This window comes from Coffea arabica, chromosome 8c, assembly GCF_036785885.1.
Source record: "Coffea arabica cultivar ET-39 chromosome 8c, Coffea Arabica ET-39 HiFi, whole genome shotgun sequence".
NCBI lineage: Eukaryota > Viridiplantae > Streptophyta > Magnoliopsida > Gentianales > Rubiaceae > Coffea > Coffea arabica.
In genome coordinates, this window is record NC_092325.1 from 649,368 (window position 1) to 668,110 (window position 18,743).

Genomic DNA, 18,743 nt, shown 5'->3' on the forward strand with positions numbered 1-18,743 from the left:
CAGGGGTACAATACATAACTGAAATATGGCTGGTGAAACTTGATACCATCTGGATTACCTTGTGCCGAGAAAGCAATGCTGTCTCCTTTCTTATTTTTTGTTCTTTTGCATTACCATCACCAAGTACCATTACCAACCACAAGCTGGTAAAGAAAATGCTTCGTGTCAACTACTTCAACTGCTCAGAAGACGGCTTGGCACCTACTAAGTGTTGTTCTGTGCAAATATTTCACTAAGTAAGAGAGACTTTTTATATTCAACTTGACAAGAATGATCTCAACATTTAGACATTAACTTGTAGTATATCTGTACAAACATCATTTTGTGTTCCCTCCAAGCTTCTTGGAGGGAACAAGAGGAAACAGTAAGCAGTCCTAAGAAACCATAAAAATTTGACTAAAAGGTACAACTTGCTAAAGTTGTGACACTCACTGGCAAGTACAGGGAAAAAATGAAGGGAATAATAGCTACAATCTTGTGACAAAATTGCACAGTTTTTCTGTGGCCTTGCAGATGCCCACTTGTGCCACAATAAGCGCAGTTTAAGCATATGCTATAACCCCAAAGTTCTGGTAAACCAATCCGAAAGATTGGCTATAATAAATCCTGCAAATACCTGCATATGAAGAATACCTTCAGCTCAATTGGGGTATGCCAGTCTATGACATTTCGTTAGTTCTACCATAGCAGTTCGAAAATTTTCACTCATAGCACTATGAAGATTATAACCAGAATCATACGCACATAAATAAAATTAAAGGAGCAACTGCAACTACAGGTGTCCCACTCCCCATTTTTCTTTTTTGACTTTTTGAAGAAACTTGTGGGCATGTCTTCTCAAATGTGCAAGAAAGCTGCCTTTGAACTTTACCCGCTGTCCTAGATAATAAAGTCTGACAGAAAGGTATCAAGTCCTTTCATTAGATTCCTGACTGATAGAATTACATGCCTCAGATTAATGTGATTTAGGCATGATGCTTCTAATCTAATTAAAAATGGTGTCTCTTTCTCTGTTATTACTTTCTGGAGAAAGGTCTTGTGCTTATGCAAATGATTAAGTTTCCCTAGTCATTCTTTGGCCTGAAGTACAGCCTACAGAGGGCACAAATTTTTTTATCCTTCTGCTGATTCTAGTTGTTCTCACGTGCAATGTTTTTTTAAAAAAAAAATTCTATAAAACGACTAAAAGCATCTATAATCATTTTCATCTTCAAACAAACTCCATACCTGAACCGAACCCAGAATGTAGATGGCTGAATAATGGCGTCCATGTATCACCATATCAGCCGACATGGCAAGTGGGATTGTAAGAGACATGCCCAAGGTGGCTACCAGCGGAGTTGTCCAGACAACACATAGTGCCCTGAGCAAAACAGAGTTATTGTCCAAGGAAAAAAAATGTCTGGAACAACTTAACTAAAAGCTATGGTTTTGCACATACCAGAAGTAGTCTGAAAGAACACTTCCTACGAGTCCATTTGCAATAACAACTTCATCCATCTTTGCAGAGTGAGGAACTGTAAATTTAGGCTCTATGCCTAAGGCAGTCAATGGCCACACTGAAGCAACAATAAAACTGAAACTGTTACTTGATGACAAAGCAACATGAATATTACATAAGATGAACACAAGCAACCACTATCTAGCTATTATACAACTTTGCATCACAATAATACAGTAAAACAGTAGGGACATGAAAGTCTTCCTCTGATAACATAAAAAATAACCATTACATGAGAACACATCAAAATGATAAAGGATCGCCAATTGGTTCGCTAGATGCAAAGAACAATTTACCAATACTGACATCTCACCATCCCCCAAAAAATTCCTGGTCTTAATATAATTATGATGGTCCTGGTCACTCATGGTTAAGGGTCCAAGTTTTGCCGCCCATTCCAGGTAATCCCAATTTTGAGCCTCCTTTCCCCTTTCTGTTTCTTCATTTTTTTCTTTTTTTTTAATTCTTATCATTTTCAGAATTAACTGTCAATTATTCAACACTAGTTTTGCTGACTTAATTCCAAAAGCATAACTTTTTCTAAAGGGAGCAAAGAATGAGTGTTGCATGAGTAGACTAAAAGAAAAAGAAGGCAGATATCTCTATTATTGGTAGTTAAGAAGTTTGAGATACCACATTTTGTGGTTTTGTTTCCATCACATATAGCATTTAACCAACAAGTACATTTTTGGGTTTTGTTGCCTTGATAGCCCCAATTTTCCCCTTTCATGCTGCTCAAGTTACACCAATTCTCTCTTATATTTCACCAGTCCTATCTTCCCAGAAAATCAGTACATATCAGTGAAAACATAAGGAGAAAAAGCCTCAAAAAGGTATAGCTTCCTTTTTTCTTTTTTGACAAATCTCACCCGTAATATTATGTGATTCAACCAGAAAGGAAAACATTTTTCTTAAAATTCCAGAAGAAATATTCCGCACAAATGAAAACCAATCTTTGTTTGACTTTAGAATCAAGATCGAAGATACATATAAACTATCCATTGAATGGAAAGAAAACATTGGTGATTCAAATGCAGGGACGCAGAAGAATACTTACCGAGCCACCATAGGGCCACAAGTGTGAACAAACCAACATATCCAAACAGCTTCTGAACATCAATCCTTTCTCCTTCCTCACCAGCAAACTTCTTGAGAAGTACTGCAAAACATATAGAAATAACTGTTATTTTTTGCCATTATACATTATGTAGTTTAGTTAAAAATTGAGCATGAAGTCAGAAATTGCCTAACCAGTAAATAGTCCATATGTCACAGCTGATAGAAGGCCAAAAAGATCCCCAACAAGAGTACGTTTGCCATTTCTTTGCAAAGAAAACATTAATTGTCAGTCAATGCCGGACATACTGTAGAATTCAAAGCTCACATATACCATAGAAAACTCAAAACACATAAAGTAAACATCAGCACTGAATATTTATATAAAAAAATTCTTATAACAAAAGCAAAATGTATTATTCTCCTGTATTCCTCCATGCCACCTTAAAGTACAGAAAAAATGCTGCTAGTATGTAGGCTTACTGGAAAATGCACATAATTATAACAGAACAGCTATATAAGGGATCATCTATAACAAATTGTATAGCCTCACCATGTAAAACACAGTGACTGGGAAGCTATCAATCTGCCATTGTTTCCACAGAGATTTCAATTTAGAAAATATATTGGTTGTTTGTCGCCAAAGAAGTATGCACTACCCACAGAACTAAGATTGCAGGATCAAACTATGTTAAAGTGAATAGAGCTCAGGAAAGACATACAAAGAAGGATTAAGTTGGGCATCATCAGCTGCCCAAGTTTTTCCTAGAGTTGTCATTGCAACACCAGCCATGCTAATAAAAACAGCAACTACTTTCGATACACTTAAGGAATCTTGGCCCAGGTATGCACCAATGAAGAGGGTAAACAGTCCTGAAGTAGATGATAATACTGTTGTACTTGCAACGCTTGTACGTGCAAGGGCAGCATTTGATAAGTACTGCAAACGAGACAAAAAGAAGTAGTGCAAACTTAAGCATGTGCTTAACAATTTTAACTTTATCAAGATATTTTGGAGGATGCTGTCAAGGGAAGAAGCTTTTTTTTTTTTTTTTTGTCACCCACTGCAAACTAGGAAAATACAGTTAAAATGAATTAAGAAAAATAACAGTCAGATCTCTGTGGTACCAATGGTTTGTTAAAGGCAGAAAATGATTGATGTAGATTAGTTTGAGAATCACCTCCGTAATAAACCAAATAGGGGCGATATAGAATCCATACATGGCAATTTCCCTCGTGGAAACCTCTTTTTCTTGTTTAGCATTCTCAGCACCATCTGTACATATAGAAACTAATGGCTTTCCCTCTTCTTGAGCAGAAAGATCTACTTCACTGTGTTTTCTATTCAAAGATCCCTTAATATCCATCTCAAAGACTTTCTGGTCTCCAATATACTTCAAAGGAGAATCCGCACCAGCACATGAATCACCAATTGACCCTAAAGTTTTACCAGTTTTCCCAGAGCGTTTTCTTATCAGACTGCAAATCCAATCCTTTAGAAATGCTAGTGGGAGATAAATCACCATTAGAGAAGCCCCAAGATATGTCACGGCAAATGGTTGCTTGTAGTTTTCAAAAATACCCTGCGGAAGAACAAGTGATAAGAATCCAACAGTTCCCTATCAGTAGATTTTAGAGTCAATGGAGATTTGTGCAAAGTAACGATAACGATCTGATTAAGAAAAGTACACCTAATAAACGGATGCACAAGTTCATCCACAGGGTTACAGATATGCAATGATTTTAAAAACATCATAAATGGTCATTCCTGATGGAAAAAGGATGTTTGGGAACTTTCAACTGGAAAAAACAGAAGGTATAGCTTCTGCTCAATTAGCAAGGACCTAAAGGTAGAGGCAATCAATTTCCTAAAGGAAGCAAGGTCAATCAAATAATACTGAGATCCCAGGCAGCAAAATTGAAACATTAATCCGTGCTCATGTAACTAGCGGCATTCCAGTCATCAGGAAACCTCTTACGAGAATCAATCCAATATGTGAACAAATCCTAATTAAGCATATCAACACATGAAGATTTGTCCAAGTTGGTTGCTTTACATCACTTTTACACAATTCCCAAGGAATGAACCTCACACTGAGGTAGAAAATAAGCTAATATCCAACCCAAAAGAGATAATTCAACAAAATACTAGCTGAAGCAGTTCCATTACTGCATTCATTCCACAAAATGCCTTGTAACCGTTTTACCAATTACAACAGAGTTAAACACGCATACAGATGAAATAAATCCTTCAGGACAAATAATAGACACCAAAATCCAAAAGAGAAATTAGGGATGGAAATCTGGACCTGGGTGACTTCTGCAGAGGTGACCCAAATGACAACAACGGTAGCAATGAGACACAAACCAGCCTTATATCTCCAACCCATATCACAAATCCAATGAAAGCCCAGGTGCCAAAATCTAATTTTAAATTCAAGAACCCACCACCCAGCGGGCGATCTGAACTTTTACGTCCAAGCTAAACTCAGATCACCTCCATCCAATTCTTGAGCTTTTGCTTTTTCAGTTGCAACCGACGCAGAAAAATAAAATACCGGTACTACTTAAACCTGAAAAGGGCCTATAGATGACTCAATGGTAAGGGTAGGTAGACAGCCAATGTCTGATGATGCCAAGAAACCACATTTTAAAAAAATAATAATAATCTTTTGGCCAGAGAACGAGAGAGAGAGAGAGAGAAGGGAATGAAATGGCAAAAGGGTTGGAGTAGGAGAGAGGGAAAGAGAGGGAAAATCTGTTAAAACCAAAAGTTATGGTTGGTCAATTTTGGTTAAAAAAAAAAAAAACCCAAGATGGAGTAGCATAAATCCCTCTGTACTCGTATTAATTGTAGCGGTAATTGACAAGCTATCTCTGGTTTCTGAGCTGTCCGACAGCTCCCCCTTCTCTGTTTATCTGTCTGTGTTTAAAAAAGCTGCCGTGTTTGTCTCTGATGTCTTAAGAACTCGTCCTGGATTCATATTACTAGTCATTTTGATTCCCTGTTTCCAACTTTGATGGGATTTTGTTTGATTCCAGGATCATCATTCTATTCGTGGAAACTTCTTCAAATGGCGAAAAAGTAAAAGTTAGCCAGAATTGCACTTTGTTGTCATTGGAATTGGAGGATGCATTATTTTAACGTGTGGGTTTCTAACTTTTCCTTTTTTTATTCTTCTTTGACGAGGGGCATAAAGAAGAGTCTGATTGCGGTGGTTCAAGCATACACATGCATCCAAATTAGAATTCCTTTTGGTCATGGATCAAAGGAAAGTAATGCAGACTCTTTTAAGTACTCCTTTTTATCATTTTTAGACGAACTTAAGAGTAGAGGAATTCGAATTTGATAATTGGAAAAAAAAAAAAAGAAAAGAACTGGGGAGGAATGAAAATGAAAGTAATCAGGTTTGGCCTTACTTAAAATGGCAATTAAAGTAAGAGGAAAGTATTAATAGAATACTCGGCAGATTTAAGCAACACAATAATAGCAGTTACAATAATTAATAGTATATTTGGGAGTTGGCCCTTCGCTGTACTTCCAGAATGTAATTATTGTACCACTACTCCTACTGGTTTTTGGACTATGAAAGGACGACTTTACTTTCGGGTTGAGGAATCCTAAACAATTATCGTACTAATGACAAAGGATTATGCACGCAACTCACTGATTGCTATAGAAAATAGATACTCCTATCTTTTCTTTTCTTTTCTTTTTTTCCTGATACAGTGGATATCCGGGATTCAACGGAGTAATAATTCGGACCCGACTAATCCCGCTGTGCTTGTGCCCCCGTTCCCAAGAGACACAAGACGTTAATAAGGAACGAACCGCGACCACTCGGTGCTAGAACCTAAAGAGACTTCCCTAGCACCAGCCGAGCCAACCCTAAGGGCACTCCTATCTCACTTGACTTCAAACTGTGGATGTGCCAAAATTTTCAATGTTGGAGTACTTTTAATTTATGATTATGATGACTAAAAAGTACGAGAAATGAAAAAACACGATAAGAAATAGTACAAAAGGTGGGATAAAAGATTTTCTATAATGAATATATATACATGCTCTCGTGGACAGTTTTACTGATTTCGTAGCCCGGTAAATTACCAGCAGGTCCTGTGATTGACCTCATGTGCTGTTTCGCTGTGTATTTTTGGGATAAGATTTTACATAATCTTAAGATATTAGTCTAATCGAAATATTGGAATACCCCTAAATGAAATATATATATTTGACACTGCATTCTTAAAAGAATTTTCATTTCTCAACTCTTGCATTGCGTAGCTTTCTAAGCACTTGACTTGATTAGTAAATAATGGCCGAATTTTAAGCTAACCAAATTAGTTCGTTTAACAAACAGTCTAGCTGGGATCCTGGTCAGATAATCTATGAATTTGGGCCTCTGAATCTCAAACATTGGGCTCATTAAAAGCTATAATCCTGCCCAAACTCCGATCGTCCAAGGACCCAAATGGCTGAACCAAAGAAAGAAAAGAAATGGAAGTAAAGAGCACAGCGATTCCGAATTGGGTCAGATGTGTCTAAGCCCATTATGGTGCTCTCATTAATGCCTTCGGCCCAATCTGGGACGTCCAGTGAGACCGGACTGCTGCTGGGCTTTGGAAAAACATATTGGATCTTTGTATTGAACCGGAGAAAGTGTTTGCATCGTTGTGAACGATTCTTCGAATCCCCGACCGATCTCATCTCTCCATCTCTCGGCAAAGCAGTAATCAATCAATGGAAGGAAGAGGCAGCTCTGAAATCATGGTAGTATTATTAAGAAGAAGAAGAAGAGGTCTTGGTCTTGGTCTTGGTCGAGGTCTTCTTCCATTTGTTTCTTTAATTTGTTTATGCTTTCTCCTTCCTCCGGCCCTCGCCGTCGCATCCGGGTTTGTGCCCTTTTTCCTCATTCAACTAGCTACCATGCATATCATTTATAATTTCCAATTTTGAACTAACCCAGTTTCTGGACTTGTAATCAATTTTCTAATTATGTGAATTATTTTGATCCCAAATTTGCAATCGGTTTTTAATTCTATGATGTGGGCTTGTCTGCTTATTTTATTCGTTTTCTTCTTTTTTTTTTTTTTTTGTGGTGGCAGGAATGGAGATGCTTATACGATAAATGGCAGAGTCAAAATTCCAGGTATGGGATTTCCTTGTGACTTCATCTTCTTCTTTACTTGTTCATTTTGATACTTTGTGACTTTTTCCCCTTGCATGGTTTCTTTTATGTGGTATAGTTATATTACCTAAAATGATTTGAAGCCGTTTATAAGTTGCTCAAGCTAGAAGCTTTTGGATGATAGTTCTCGTTGTATTACTTGATTGTATCTATTGAGTTGTCTCGTCGGTGTTTACACGAACCTATGCTTGTGACGTTCTGGAGAGTCTTTAGTCGAATTTTATGCAATACAAGATTTTGGGACGCCCTGTTGATTTAACCTGGTTAGAAAAGTGTGAGGTGGACTGACTACTCAAATTAAGCTAGTTTCTAGCAAAGACGACAGATATTTGGGGAGATCCACGAGTTTCAAGCTTGCATAAAAAATAGAGACTCAAGTATTAATAAGACGCTGATATTTACGGAAGGAACGATAATTTAGCCTACTGATTGAAACTAGGACTAGGGGATTTATGCCTTTTTTTTTTTTAAATAGAAACCATCCTGAACGAAACTATTAATGGAAAGGAGATCTAAGTTGTTGGGGATAATTAACTATAGCTACATGTTTTAGTGTTCAAGGACGCCAATTAGTAGGGCTGTTTTGTGTGCTAAAATTGGGATTACATTGATATGATTCGTAGCACTGTCTTTGTCTTCTCCCTTTCTATGTTGATTTCTTCACATTGGTTGCTTGATTTTTCCTACATTCACCATTATAAAAATTCTCATTTATATTCTGGATGTCAATTCCTTAACATATCTTTGTTTGGTGATTCTTGTAGGTGCCAGCTCTCTGGGATTTGCACTACCTGCAAAAACCTCAAATGTCAAAGTCATACTGAATGGTGGTCAAGAAGTCACTTTTCTGCGGCCTGATGGATATTTTTCTTTGTATCCTGTCATCATTTCGTTGCTGGATTTTATCTATCTTTCTACCAGTTTTTTTTTTAACTCTTGGTATGTCTTGACCACAGTAGTGCTCTATGCTAAAGCCCATTTTCTTCTCCTGATTGTTGATGACTAGTTGTTTACTTTCCTTTATTTCAGTCATCTCAGGAGAAAAGTCACTTTGCATATTATAGATTTAAAACCTCAGGACAGCTTGTAACATTTATTTGATACTTGGTAACCTCTTTGTTTATGGTCCACAGTGACAATCCCTAAATGAGTTTATGACTCAACTGTATGACCTGCAAAACTTTAATCCCTTGATAGCTGCATACTTTATCCCTGTTTGACCTATCACTTCTGGTTTAGATTGGAAAATCTGATTGTGCTTAATTATGGGATTGCAATCTTAACATGCTTGCATGCTTGTGCGGATCTATACTTGGTTTAGTAATTACGGGATTGAAATCTTAACATGCTTGTGCGGATCTATAATCTGTATAGTTCCTTAACCTTTGGCCTAAAGCCACAATGTTCCTGCTGGGACTCATCTAATTGAGGTGGCTGCAATTGGATATTTCTTTTCTCCGGTGAGTTGATCATTATCAGACTTCTTTCCTCTTCTATTATTAGTTTTTTGAGCTGACAATCATGTTTTTCCAAAATTATCTTGTGGTGATCAGGTTCGAGTTGATGTGAGTGCTAGAAACCCAGGTAAGGTTCAGGCAGCACTAACAGAGACTAGGAAAGGTTTGAGTGAGCTTGTGCTGGAGCCTCTAAGAGAGGAACAGTACTATGAGGTCAGTGCAAGTTATCTATAAGTCAAATTACAATTGAAAAGTTATAATGATACTCTGAAATTATATATTCTCAATTTTGGTTCATTCATCTTGTTATCTGCAGATAAAGGAACCCTTCTCCATAATGTCTGTAGTGAAAAGCCCAATGGGTCTGATGCTCGGGTTTATGGTTCTCGTGATGTTTGTAATGCCCAAACTAGTAGAGAATATGGGTAAGAATGATATTCTCTAATTGTTGTTTCCTGTTGCACGTTTAGCTCTGAAGTTTCTATTTTGATTGGTTGAAAGCAGATTATCCTATTTGAGATTGTCCTATTTGTTGATCAATCTTGATAATGGGTTTATTAGATAGGTTAACAGTTGCTGGGCTTAGGGGCTTGTTACTTGAATAAATTGTTGCATGTAAATTCAGTCTCTTGGAATTGATTGGTCTATCACTCCTCTTGGATCATGTTTTTATGATATCTGTGCCTGTATAAAAACTTTTCTGGGGCATTTTGTTTTCCCACTGCTGGTTTATGATCATTAGAAGAACTGGAATAGTTCTCAATGGCATACTACCTTACAGATTTGATTAGGACACGATCACCAAGATGACTACATATAGTTAGTTCAAGTACCTGAGTTTAATAATTGGTTTCTCATGTGCTTTCAGAATTACAGATAACATCTTTTTGGAAATGATATAAAACCTGTTCTGCAGTCAAATTGCTCATTTACTGGAAGTATTCATGGAAGACGTGTTAAATACTTGTATTGCAAGAATGCTTGATCTGCATATGATAATAGTTGTGTAGTGTGATTTTTGTTTCTTTTCAAATCACAGTCCACCATGCAGAGAAGTTGTTCATGCAATAATCTGACTTCTTGGTGCAATTATTGTGCTCTGTACAGATACCGAAGAAATGAAACGAGCCCAAGAAGAAATGAGAAATCAGGGGGTTCCTTCTTTTTCAAGTTTGTTATCCGGAGGCCAGAGAAGTAACTAAACACTTTAATTTGAGAAGAACCAAAAACTTCTTGTTGTAACCGGATTCAAAAGTGGAAAGGCGGGTTCTTGTGTTTTCGTTTCACGGTTATTTATCACTGAAAAAGACTCCACTAAAGAAGTAATCCTTAGTTTTTGTTCCGTTTCGCCCAATAGTTTCTTGGTTATTGCATCGTGTTTTTTTGGATTCGGAGTTTATAAGCAAAATTGTGAACAGCAATTGTTGCCAATTCTACTGGAAAACTCCAGATGCCATTAGCGTTTAGTATCTGTTGTCAATGCAGGAGTTGCAATCCTGCGTTTGTCCTTTGGTTGGATATCCAATCTATGCTAGGATTTCCATTGGCTTATAAACAGGGTCTGCTGCCTCTCAGAAGTATGTTTCAGGTCTCCATGCGAGAGAGAATGCGTTCTTTCTGTGTCATTGGATCCCATATGTTTTCTGTATTTGGATCTCAACCTCCACTTTGTACACCACAGCAAGTTAAAGTCAATTCCTTCAAGCATGAGCAACGTCTCAGGAACGATAGAAATTAAATACGACCTGTTAAAAAAAGGCAAGGCTGGTTTGCTTTCTTGGGTCAATTGTCTGCTCTTACAGTAGTGTTCTTATTTCTACTCTAATCTATTTGAAGGAGGTCTTGGGTCAAGGGGGCCAAGGGAAGTGGTTTCCACCTTTAAATAAATTAGGGGTGCGAATGAATCGAGTTGAATTGAGTTTTGATCTAATCAAATCTAGTCTCAACATAATTTTATGAAACTCGAACTCGATCTCAAGTTCAACGAGCTCAAAACGTTCCGAGTTTAAAATAAAATTATTTTTATTTTTTTAAAAAATAAAATAATAATTTTTTAATAAAATAATAAAATATTAGAAATATGTATATAATTTTATTATTGAAATAAAAAATTAAAATATATATAAAATCGAGTTCGAATTAGTTCACGAGCTAACGAGTTTAGTATTTTTGAATTTGAATTCGAGTTCAAGTTCGACTTAGTTAGTTCGAAATCATTTCGAGGCCGATATTGATCGAGTTCAAGTTGAACTCAGACTTGAGTCGCTCACGATCAGCTCACGAGAGGTTGGATTCGTTTGCAATTCTATTCTAAACTAAAGGAATGTATTAGCGTATACTTTTTGGACCTTACTACAGATGCAAATGCAGATGATGCAGAGATTTCAACCATTTACCTATAACCAAGCTTGCACTTAAGGTGAGTTGGTTGGTAAGACTGGTTGAGGAACCTGATTGTAATTGTTGTTTTCATCTTGTATGCCTAGTGAGGAAGCCTAATTCTCGTGTTTTTCACTTCAAATACTTTCCCTAGTTGGACTTAATTTGTTAATTGGGGAAAATGATTGAACCACCTTTCTTGGATATTAATATTGTTCTTCTTACCAAGAAGACTGTAACCCATATGGCAAAAATCCATATTAAATTGTTTCTAAGGAAAAAAGAAGGTCTTTCAATGCTCTTTTTGTTTCTATGAAAATGTTAGTCATGTTTTCAGCAACCATTCAACTATAGTGGGAATGGCACACAGAAATGTGTATAAATTAAAAGAAAATTTTTATTTGGAAAAAAAAGAAAAAGAGTAGAAGTTATTGGAAGCTAATATTTAATTCTGGTAAGTTTTGTGAAAGAAAAGTATTCAGTAAGGGCAATAATGAAAATTTAAAAAGTAAAACAAAACGTTTAACACATTTTTTTTTTTTCAAAGGGACGTTCAACACGTTATAAAAACTACACATTTTCAGGTTTTGTAAGTAATAATAATGAAAAAAGTGTATATTATCAAATAATCAGTTATATTTATAAATATTTTTAAATTACTGGATAGACAAAAAAAAAAAGATAGACAAATAGTATATAGTTTTGTAAAAGTTAAATGACACGTTTACCCTTCGTGCAGCAAATCGAACTGGAAGTTGCAGTAACCGCTGCGCTCCTGAGTCCGAACTGCCATTACTCGAATTTTAAGAGCAGCGTACCCGAAAATTATTATTATTTTTTTTCCATTTTCCGGAAATTGAGCTAATCTTTCGTCTCACTCCAATTTAATCAATCTAATCTTATCATTATAGTCCATTTGGTTCACCCCTGAATTCCGAATAACTGGTCGGAGAAAGTCTTTGTTAAAGAGGAAAAAGAACCAAGGAAAAGAAGTGAAATAATGGACCAGACGTTGCCGACGACGTCGTCCAAGTCCGATCGCCGATCGAAATCAAAGACTCCGCAGGCCTCCAAACCTTCCCTGGTGATGGCCTTCTTCTCTTGTCTCGCTTGGCTTTACGTCGCCGGACGGTAATGCCCCGTCAAACTACTCTCTCCTAATGTAGATCGATAAAATGTGCTTTATGATTGATTTCTGTTGTATTGCTTATCTTTTCCCCCTTTCTTGGAGAAATTTTTAGTTTTTGTAATGTTATGCTTTACTTTCCTATTTACAGACTCTGGCAAGATGCAGAGACTAGAACTCTATTGGCCTCTCTTTTGAAGCAAAATTCAGCTCAGGTTTTCTATTTCCTCTTCTTCTTCGCATTTCTTAGTTCTTAATGTACTTTTCTTTTTGTCTTTCTTTAGCTGCTGAGGATGACGTGTGAAAATGCAGGATTTAGTTTTACTTATCAGAAAAAAAAAAAAGAAAAGATTAAATTTTTCTTCACTGACGAACGTGTAAAGAGTTTAGATGCATGTCATTTGTATAAGAAAAAAAAAATATTCAGTTTCTTTGAGTCTGGGATAGCTATCAATTTAGCTAATGTTGAATTTTTAATTAGGGCATGTTGATTGCTCATTCATTGCATTCCAGATTTTAAAAAGACAATTCTTTTGATTCTTGATTTTGCCTTGTAGAATTTTGTCCATTCTTTGGAACTTGAGTAAACTTTAATATGTGTAAGGGAATTCTGAATCTTATGTTTCTGTTAAACAAAAAGGAAGGAGTAAACGTTTGTTTATTCATTCTGTTCTGGATGTTCACGTTTCTCCATCTTAGTTGGGTCTTCGTTTAATCCAACTTTGCATCTATTGGCAGAGACCGAAAACGCTGACAGTTGAGGACAAGCTAACGGTATTAGGATGCAAGTATGATATTCTATCACCTCTTCTCTTGTTACAATAACTGTCTAGGTGGAGGAATGTGTAGCAGGCGGTTTGATGTGGGATTGGATTATAAGTGGCTAACTTGTCAGGGATTTGGAGAGGAGGATTGTTGAAGCTGAGATGGAGTTGACTTTGGCAAAGAGTCAAGGGTACCTGAAGAGCCAGTTTAAGTTTAAGCAAAGTGGTTCTGCTCCAGGGAAAAAGCTTCTGGCTGTTATTGGAGTTTATACCAGTTTTGGGAGTCGGTTGAGAAGGAACATTTTCAGAGTGTCTTGGATGCCAAAAGGTTGGAGCCGATTTTCCCTTTTTATTATTTTTACATGGTTAGCTGGGATTTGAAGGCTGTTAAAATTCTTGGATAATGTGTTACACATACTAGTCCTGGAGGTCCTGAATCATGCTTCCTGTCTTTTAGCAAGATCTTTTTCTTTTTATTAAATAGGTGCTTTCAATTGATGTCCAACATTCTAGAACCGTACATGCCATTAAATTTCCAGTGTTATAATCTGCAATTTCTTTGCTTGCTTGAAATCTTGCAATTTGCTGGACTCATTGCAATATTGGTGAGACAAACACTCTAATCTCGGGTTAGACGACTGTGATTGACCCATGTTCTCTCTCTTGACTGATGCAGGTGATGCATTGTCCAAGCTTGAAGAAAGGGGAATCATCATACGATTTGTAATTGGTCGGAGGTTTTCTTCGACACCCTTGAAACTTTTTATCTTTCTATTTTGATAAATATATTATTTTTCTGGTGCCTGTTCCTTCTAATGTTATAGGCCTTATGCTGCAAATTTGAATAAAAAAATTCTGTTGTCACTCAACTACTTCAAAATATTGCAGTGCTAATCGAGGTGACAGCTTGGATCGCAACATTGATGAGGAAAATCGTGTCACAAAAGATTTCTTGATTCTTGTATGTTTATTGATGGTTACCTTCTTCATGATATTTCTTATTCCATTCGTATTAGAAAGAACCATTCTTCCATTTGATTAAGTCTATTTTGAAAAATTTTAACCATTTAACATCTGTACTTATAATCCTAATAAATCCTGGTGAATTGAAAGGAAATTTCAACTGTTCCATGTCTTTTGATCAGTTTTACCACAAATGAATCAATGAATCAGTCTGCGCAATAACATTCTTGACAACTTTTACCCTGAAATTTTCCTTCATGGCTATTCTACATTTCTCCAAAAGATGTTTGGAATCTGGAAATGTGAAATCTTCTAAAATACTTCAGCAGTTAGACTTTTTACTTCTTGTTGCTGATCATGATTTCTCATCCATTATGCTAATGTGCCTGATGGATATTTCTTTTACAGATTCTGTAGACCTCTTACTTCTTATATCTATTGTCCTATGCACATGGACTGCTTCAAATTTTTTTCCCGTCCTTTCATTTTTTTTTTGAATTTTTTTAACATACTTTTTGTACTAGGATGGCCATGAGGAGGCTCAGGAGGAGTTGCCCAAGAAGGCCAAAATTTTCTTTAGTACTGCTGTCCAGATGTGGGATGCAGAATTTTATGTAAAAGTGGATGACAATATTGATCTTGATCTTGGTAAATCTTTTATCATCTTGTTTGCTGGAATTGCATGCTTTAAACGATGCAATTATCTTGCCAGATTGGTACCATTTGCAATGAAGTTGCTTTTATCTGATTATAACCACCTTGAAACAAGATACTAAATCGTGTCATGCGAAATTCAAAATACTTCTCATCAATCTTTTCTTTCCAATGTTTACTGCTTCTAGTTGCCATTTTTTTAGGCCTTTAAGAACCAGTAATTGTGATTTACAGAAGGACTGATTGAACTTCTTCAGAGCCGACGTGGTCAAGAAAGTGCTTATATGGGATGCATGAAATCAGGAGAAGTGGTTGCTGAAGAGTAATGCTTCTATCTCTTGTTGCATTAATTACTAAACATTTTCCATGTTATAGTATTTTTAGAAGATAGAATATCTTTATGTCCAAGGGTGTATGATTCTTATGACAAAAGAACTAATTTTTTGCACTTTCCTTGAATAGCTTTTGAAGTTGTTTTTGACCATGAATTAGCCCAAAGGCTTCAACCACTGCTGTTAGTCAATACCTCAATGGCATGAAATCTTTTAGCTTGTATGAATTATGTGCATAAAAGGCTTCAATTAAGCACTTTGGTGACACATGTGGTAGACGTATTCTGAAGTGCAGACAGTTGCATGTAGTTATTTAGATTGTTGAGGCAGACCTCATGGATTGATAGTCACTGTGATGTTTGTGCGTGAAGGTGTATGGTTTTCACTACTTTGCGCCCTCCCTCTGCTCGTTCAATTTTTACATATACTTTACTTCCACAATATGTATGATCTGTGAGCATTGGTAGTGCTTTCTTTGCGGTAGGTTTAGGCCTCACTTTCTACTTATGATACTCTACTTGCACAAAATGTTTATGGCTTTGTCAGGAAAAGATGTAGAATTCCATGTTTTATCTGTTACAACCTTTCTGCTTGGCAATGACTCGATTACATTAACTATTAAAATGTCTTTGCCCAACAAGGTCATGGTGAAGTGCTTAGCACTATGCCTGATTGATCTGAACATTTTACAGGGGAAGGCCATGGTATGAACCGGAATGGTGGAAATTTGGGGATCAGAAATCGTAAGTGGTTTTGTAAACAGAATAGTATTTTGATTCTAACTTGCACGATAAATTGTTGCCTTCTGTTTTTCATTGTAATTCTGAACAGCATTTTTTTGGGGTCTTGTAAGAAATTTTAATCATTGACCACTCTCTCTCCCTCTCTCTCATATCTAATGTATTCTTTTTTCTGAGCATTAAATTTCTCAACAACTTTTTGTCTTGTAAGGTATTAGAATTGTTGACCTCTCTCTCTGTCATATTTAATACTTTATTTTTCTTCAGGTACTTCCGGCATGCTGCTGGTTCACTTTTCATACTCACCAAAAATTTGGCCAAGTATATTTACATCAACAGGTCAGTTATTAATTCTTCCCTTTGAATTAAGGTCTGGGTTCTGAATCTTCTGATGATTTTTCAAATTGAAGGGTAGACCTCAACAAGCTTTTCTAATCTTTGTGCATGCTATGCTATTCTGTATCTCAAAAGGCTGCTGCTAATTAGAGGTCGTTCCTTCTCTTTTGTAGTGGCAAAACTTTGCTAATCCCACAATAGAAATGGTATCCTGCTATGAGATTTGCATTCCTGAAAAATATTCATACTTAAATTACTGATCTCGAGAGCTGCTTGAATAATAGCATTGCAAAACTACCTATGGACTCGTAACATTCTTATTGAGAAGTCTTTGGTGCTAACCAGTTTTATGCTTCAGAACAGATGACTACCTTGAAAATAACACAAGAAAACAAAAGCTAGCTGATACTAGAGTGGCTCAACCACAACTCTGTCCTTGTTTCTACTATTCTTCTTCCCTGCCTGTGCTACCTTATTTAACTTAGTCAGATAGGCTAGAATGTTAATGATAATTTTTTATTCTATTAGCTCTCATTTTTCGGTTGCTGTTGTGCAGTGCATCTTTGAAGACTTATGCTCACGATGACACATCTGTGGGGTCGTGGATGATGGGTCTTCAAGCAACTTACATAGATGACAGTCGCTTATGCTGTGTTAACGCCAGACAAGGTAAACAAGCTTCTATCCTACTAGCCACTAATTATGTCATAATCCAGCTGATTGCTTGCATGCATCTCATCTCATCATAAAGGACAGAAAACTTAACTAAGCAATACTTATATTACTGAAGGATTCTTTTCATGATCCGTCCTCTCTAGCTGATAAATCATGCCAAAGAGAGAAATACATACGTACATACATACATACATACATACACACACACATATATATATATATATATATATATATATATACATAGTAACTTGCTGTTGCGTTCGTTCGTGTGACTTTGATGATTTGAAAATTCTAAAATTTTGATTACTGTTTTATCTGACTGGACCAACTCTGGAACAATCGTGGGTTTGCAGATAAGGTATGTTCATTAGCATGATAGGTGATGCTGATTTGCAATGACGAAAGATCTACATTTTCCTTGAGGGGCTGTAAACTGGCATCTGATACCTCTGCGAAATCTTCTTGAGCCGAGTATGCGGCAGCTGACGAGTGCCTGATCCTTTAGGCCCTATTGTCGAAGAGTTGTGAAGCATTTTGCATCATTCTTTGCTTGACGAGTTTGGCGGCAATTCTTTGTAGCATATGATTTATTCAAACATGAAGGGTTAGATAGAAATGGTGACAATGTATACTTCAGAAATTGATTGTTGATAGGAAAAAAAGCAAACAACAGAGCAGAATTAGGAACATTTCTCCTGCTTAGAGAACCGCATTTTTTTTTTTTATTAATCTCTCATAGTTCTTGTCAAAGATTGTAAGCTATTTATAGTACCCTTCTTTTTTTTCTTCCCCCCCCCCCTCCCTCCTCCTCTCTCCCCCTCTCTCATCTCTCCGACCGCTGAAGGAACTGTCGTACGACCTGGCCATCCAAAATAGGTACAGAGCTTAATTTGGTCATCGAAATTCAGAAATTTTTTATCTCCAAATTGAAAAAAAATAAAAAATATAATTGAGTGGTCACATTGAAAACATATTGTTTCAAGAGATGACTTCCCCAACAAATTTGGGATATGGGATTTGATAGGAAAGGAAAAGAAAGTGGGAGGAAGGAATATATTTGTTCGTTTGCGAGTTTACTCGTGACAGAAATAAAGGATTTGGCTTGATTAGGAGGAATTAGTATGTTGCTAGAGTTCGAAAACTTTTTCACTCACTTATGATCTGATTTGGATGGAATGTCGAAAATGGTCTACAAATTTTTTCAAAATACCAATTCTATCCATAGGTGAGCACGAAACAAAATTTTAGTAATACATATGTCTAAAATCTTTCAATTTTAACCTTAAACTCCCAAATAACGTCAAAATCATTGCTATTATTTTCTCTTCTCTTCTTTTCTTTTCTTTCTTGACCTAGAGTTTGTTTAGGACATTATTTGAAATGACAAACTCCTCTCATCTTTTATTTTCTATCCTATGCTTCCAAACTAGGCAAAGAGTATAATTATTGTTCAAGGGATATCAAGCACATTGTCACTTGATCCCACGACATTAGTTTGTCGACACAGAGGGTATCCGGACCAACTATTCCCCCTATGACAGGAGAGGAGAAGCCCATTTTTCTCGAACGCA

At 36.5% G+C, this 18,743-nt stretch overlaps 3 protein-coding genes across 4 annotated transcripts; 2 read left to right on the top strand and 1 right to left on the bottom strand.

Annotated features, from left to right (window-relative positions):
• Positions 1 to 227: 227 nt before the first annotated feature.
• Positions 228 to 5,624, bottom strand: LOC113707330 (uncharacterized vacuolar membrane protein YML018C-like). 2 transcript variants are annotated; one of them, XM_027229609.2, is made up of 8 exons: positions 4,867 to 5,622; positions 3,739 to 4,140; positions 3,280 to 3,497; positions 2,753 to 2,823; positions 2,559 to 2,660; positions 1,442 to 1,559; positions 1,228 to 1,363; positions 228 to 616 (listed from the first exon to the last, which is right to left on the bottom strand). In XM_027229609.2, exons 1-8 carry the CDS (start codon positions 4,945 to 4,947, stop codon positions 554 to 556), a joined length of 1,191 nt encoding a protein of 396 aa, XP_027085410.1. In that variant the 5' UTR covers positions 4,948 to 5,622; the 3' UTR covers positions 228 to 553. The 2 variants fall into 2 exon arrangements, with proteins under 2 accessions (XP_027085410.1, XP_071919920.1); XM_072063819.1 differs by lacking the exon at positions 3,280 to 3,497 and having other exon boundaries at positions 3,779 to 4,140; positions 4,867 to 5,624.
• A 1,565-nt stretch (positions 5,625 to 7,189) lies between these two features.
• Positions 7,190 to 10,634, top strand: LOC113705365 (ER membrane protein complex subunit 7 homolog). The gene is made up of 7 exons (XM_027227194.2): positions 7,190 to 7,450; positions 7,664 to 7,707; positions 8,511 to 8,619; positions 9,143 to 9,206; positions 9,300 to 9,416; positions 9,520 to 9,628; positions 10,311 to 10,634. Exons 1-7 carry the CDS (start codon positions 7,299 to 7,301, stop codon positions 10,403 to 10,405), a joined length of 690 nt encoding a protein of 229 aa, XP_027082995.2. The 5' UTR covers positions 7,190 to 7,298; the 3' UTR covers positions 10,406 to 10,634.
• Positions 10,635 to 12,315: 1,681 nt separating this feature from the next.
• LOC113706831 (hydroxyproline O-galactosyltransferase HPGT3) lies at positions 12,316 to 17,922 on the top strand. The gene is made up of 12 exons (XM_027228860.2): positions 12,316 to 12,713; positions 12,860 to 12,923; positions 13,447 to 13,496; positions 13,604 to 13,800; positions 14,149 to 14,209; positions 14,361 to 14,433; positions 14,960 to 15,083; positions 15,324 to 15,411; positions 16,114 to 16,164; positions 16,429 to 16,500; positions 17,054 to 17,166; positions 17,526 to 17,922. Exons 1-12 carry the CDS (start codon positions 12,583 to 12,585, stop codon positions 17,546 to 17,548), a joined length of 1,047 nt encoding a protein of 348 aa, XP_027084661.2. The 5' UTR covers positions 12,316 to 12,582; the 3' UTR covers positions 17,549 to 17,922.
• The last annotated feature ends 821 nt before the right edge of the window (positions 17,923 to 18,743 follow it).

Bases quoted from the DNA above. Each gene is read 5' to 3' on its own strand.
- LOC113707330 (XM_027229609.2), bottom strand. From the start codon at position 4,947: ATGGGTTGGAGATATAAGGCTGGTTTGTGTCTCATTGCTACCGTTGTT. The intron at 2,661-2,752 runs GTTAGGCAATTT...TATGTTTTGCAG, and splicing joins GACATATGGACTATTTACTG to TACTTCTCAAGAAGTTTGCT. The intron at 1,560-2,558 runs GTAAGTATTCTT...TTGTTGCTTCAG, and splicing joins TGTGGCCCTATGGTGGCTCG to TGTGGCCATTGACTGCCTTA.
- LOC113705365 (XM_027227194.2), top strand. From the start codon at position 7,299: ATGGAAGGAAGAGGCAGCTCTGAAATCATGGTAGTATTATTAAGAAGA. The intron at 7,708-8,510 runs GTATGGGATTTC...TGATTCTTGTAG, and splicing joins TGGCAGAGTCAAAATTCCAG to GTGCCAGCTCTCTGGGATTT. The intron at 9,417-9,519 runs GTCAGTGCAAGT...TGTTATCTGCAG, and splicing joins GAGAGGAACAGTACTATGAG to ATAAAGGAACCCTTCTCCAT.
- LOC113706831 (XM_027228860.2), top strand. From the start codon at position 12,583: ATGGACCAGACGTTGCCGACGACGTCGTCCAAGTCCGATCGCCGATCG. The intron at 14,210-14,360 runs GTTTTCTTCGAC...AAAATATTGCAG, and splicing joins CGATTTGTAATTGGTCGGAG to TGCTAATCGAGGTGACAGCT. The intron at 15,084-15,323 runs GTAAATCTTTTA...TGTGATTTACAG, and splicing joins CAATATTGATCTTGATCTTG to AAGGACTGATTGAACTTCTT.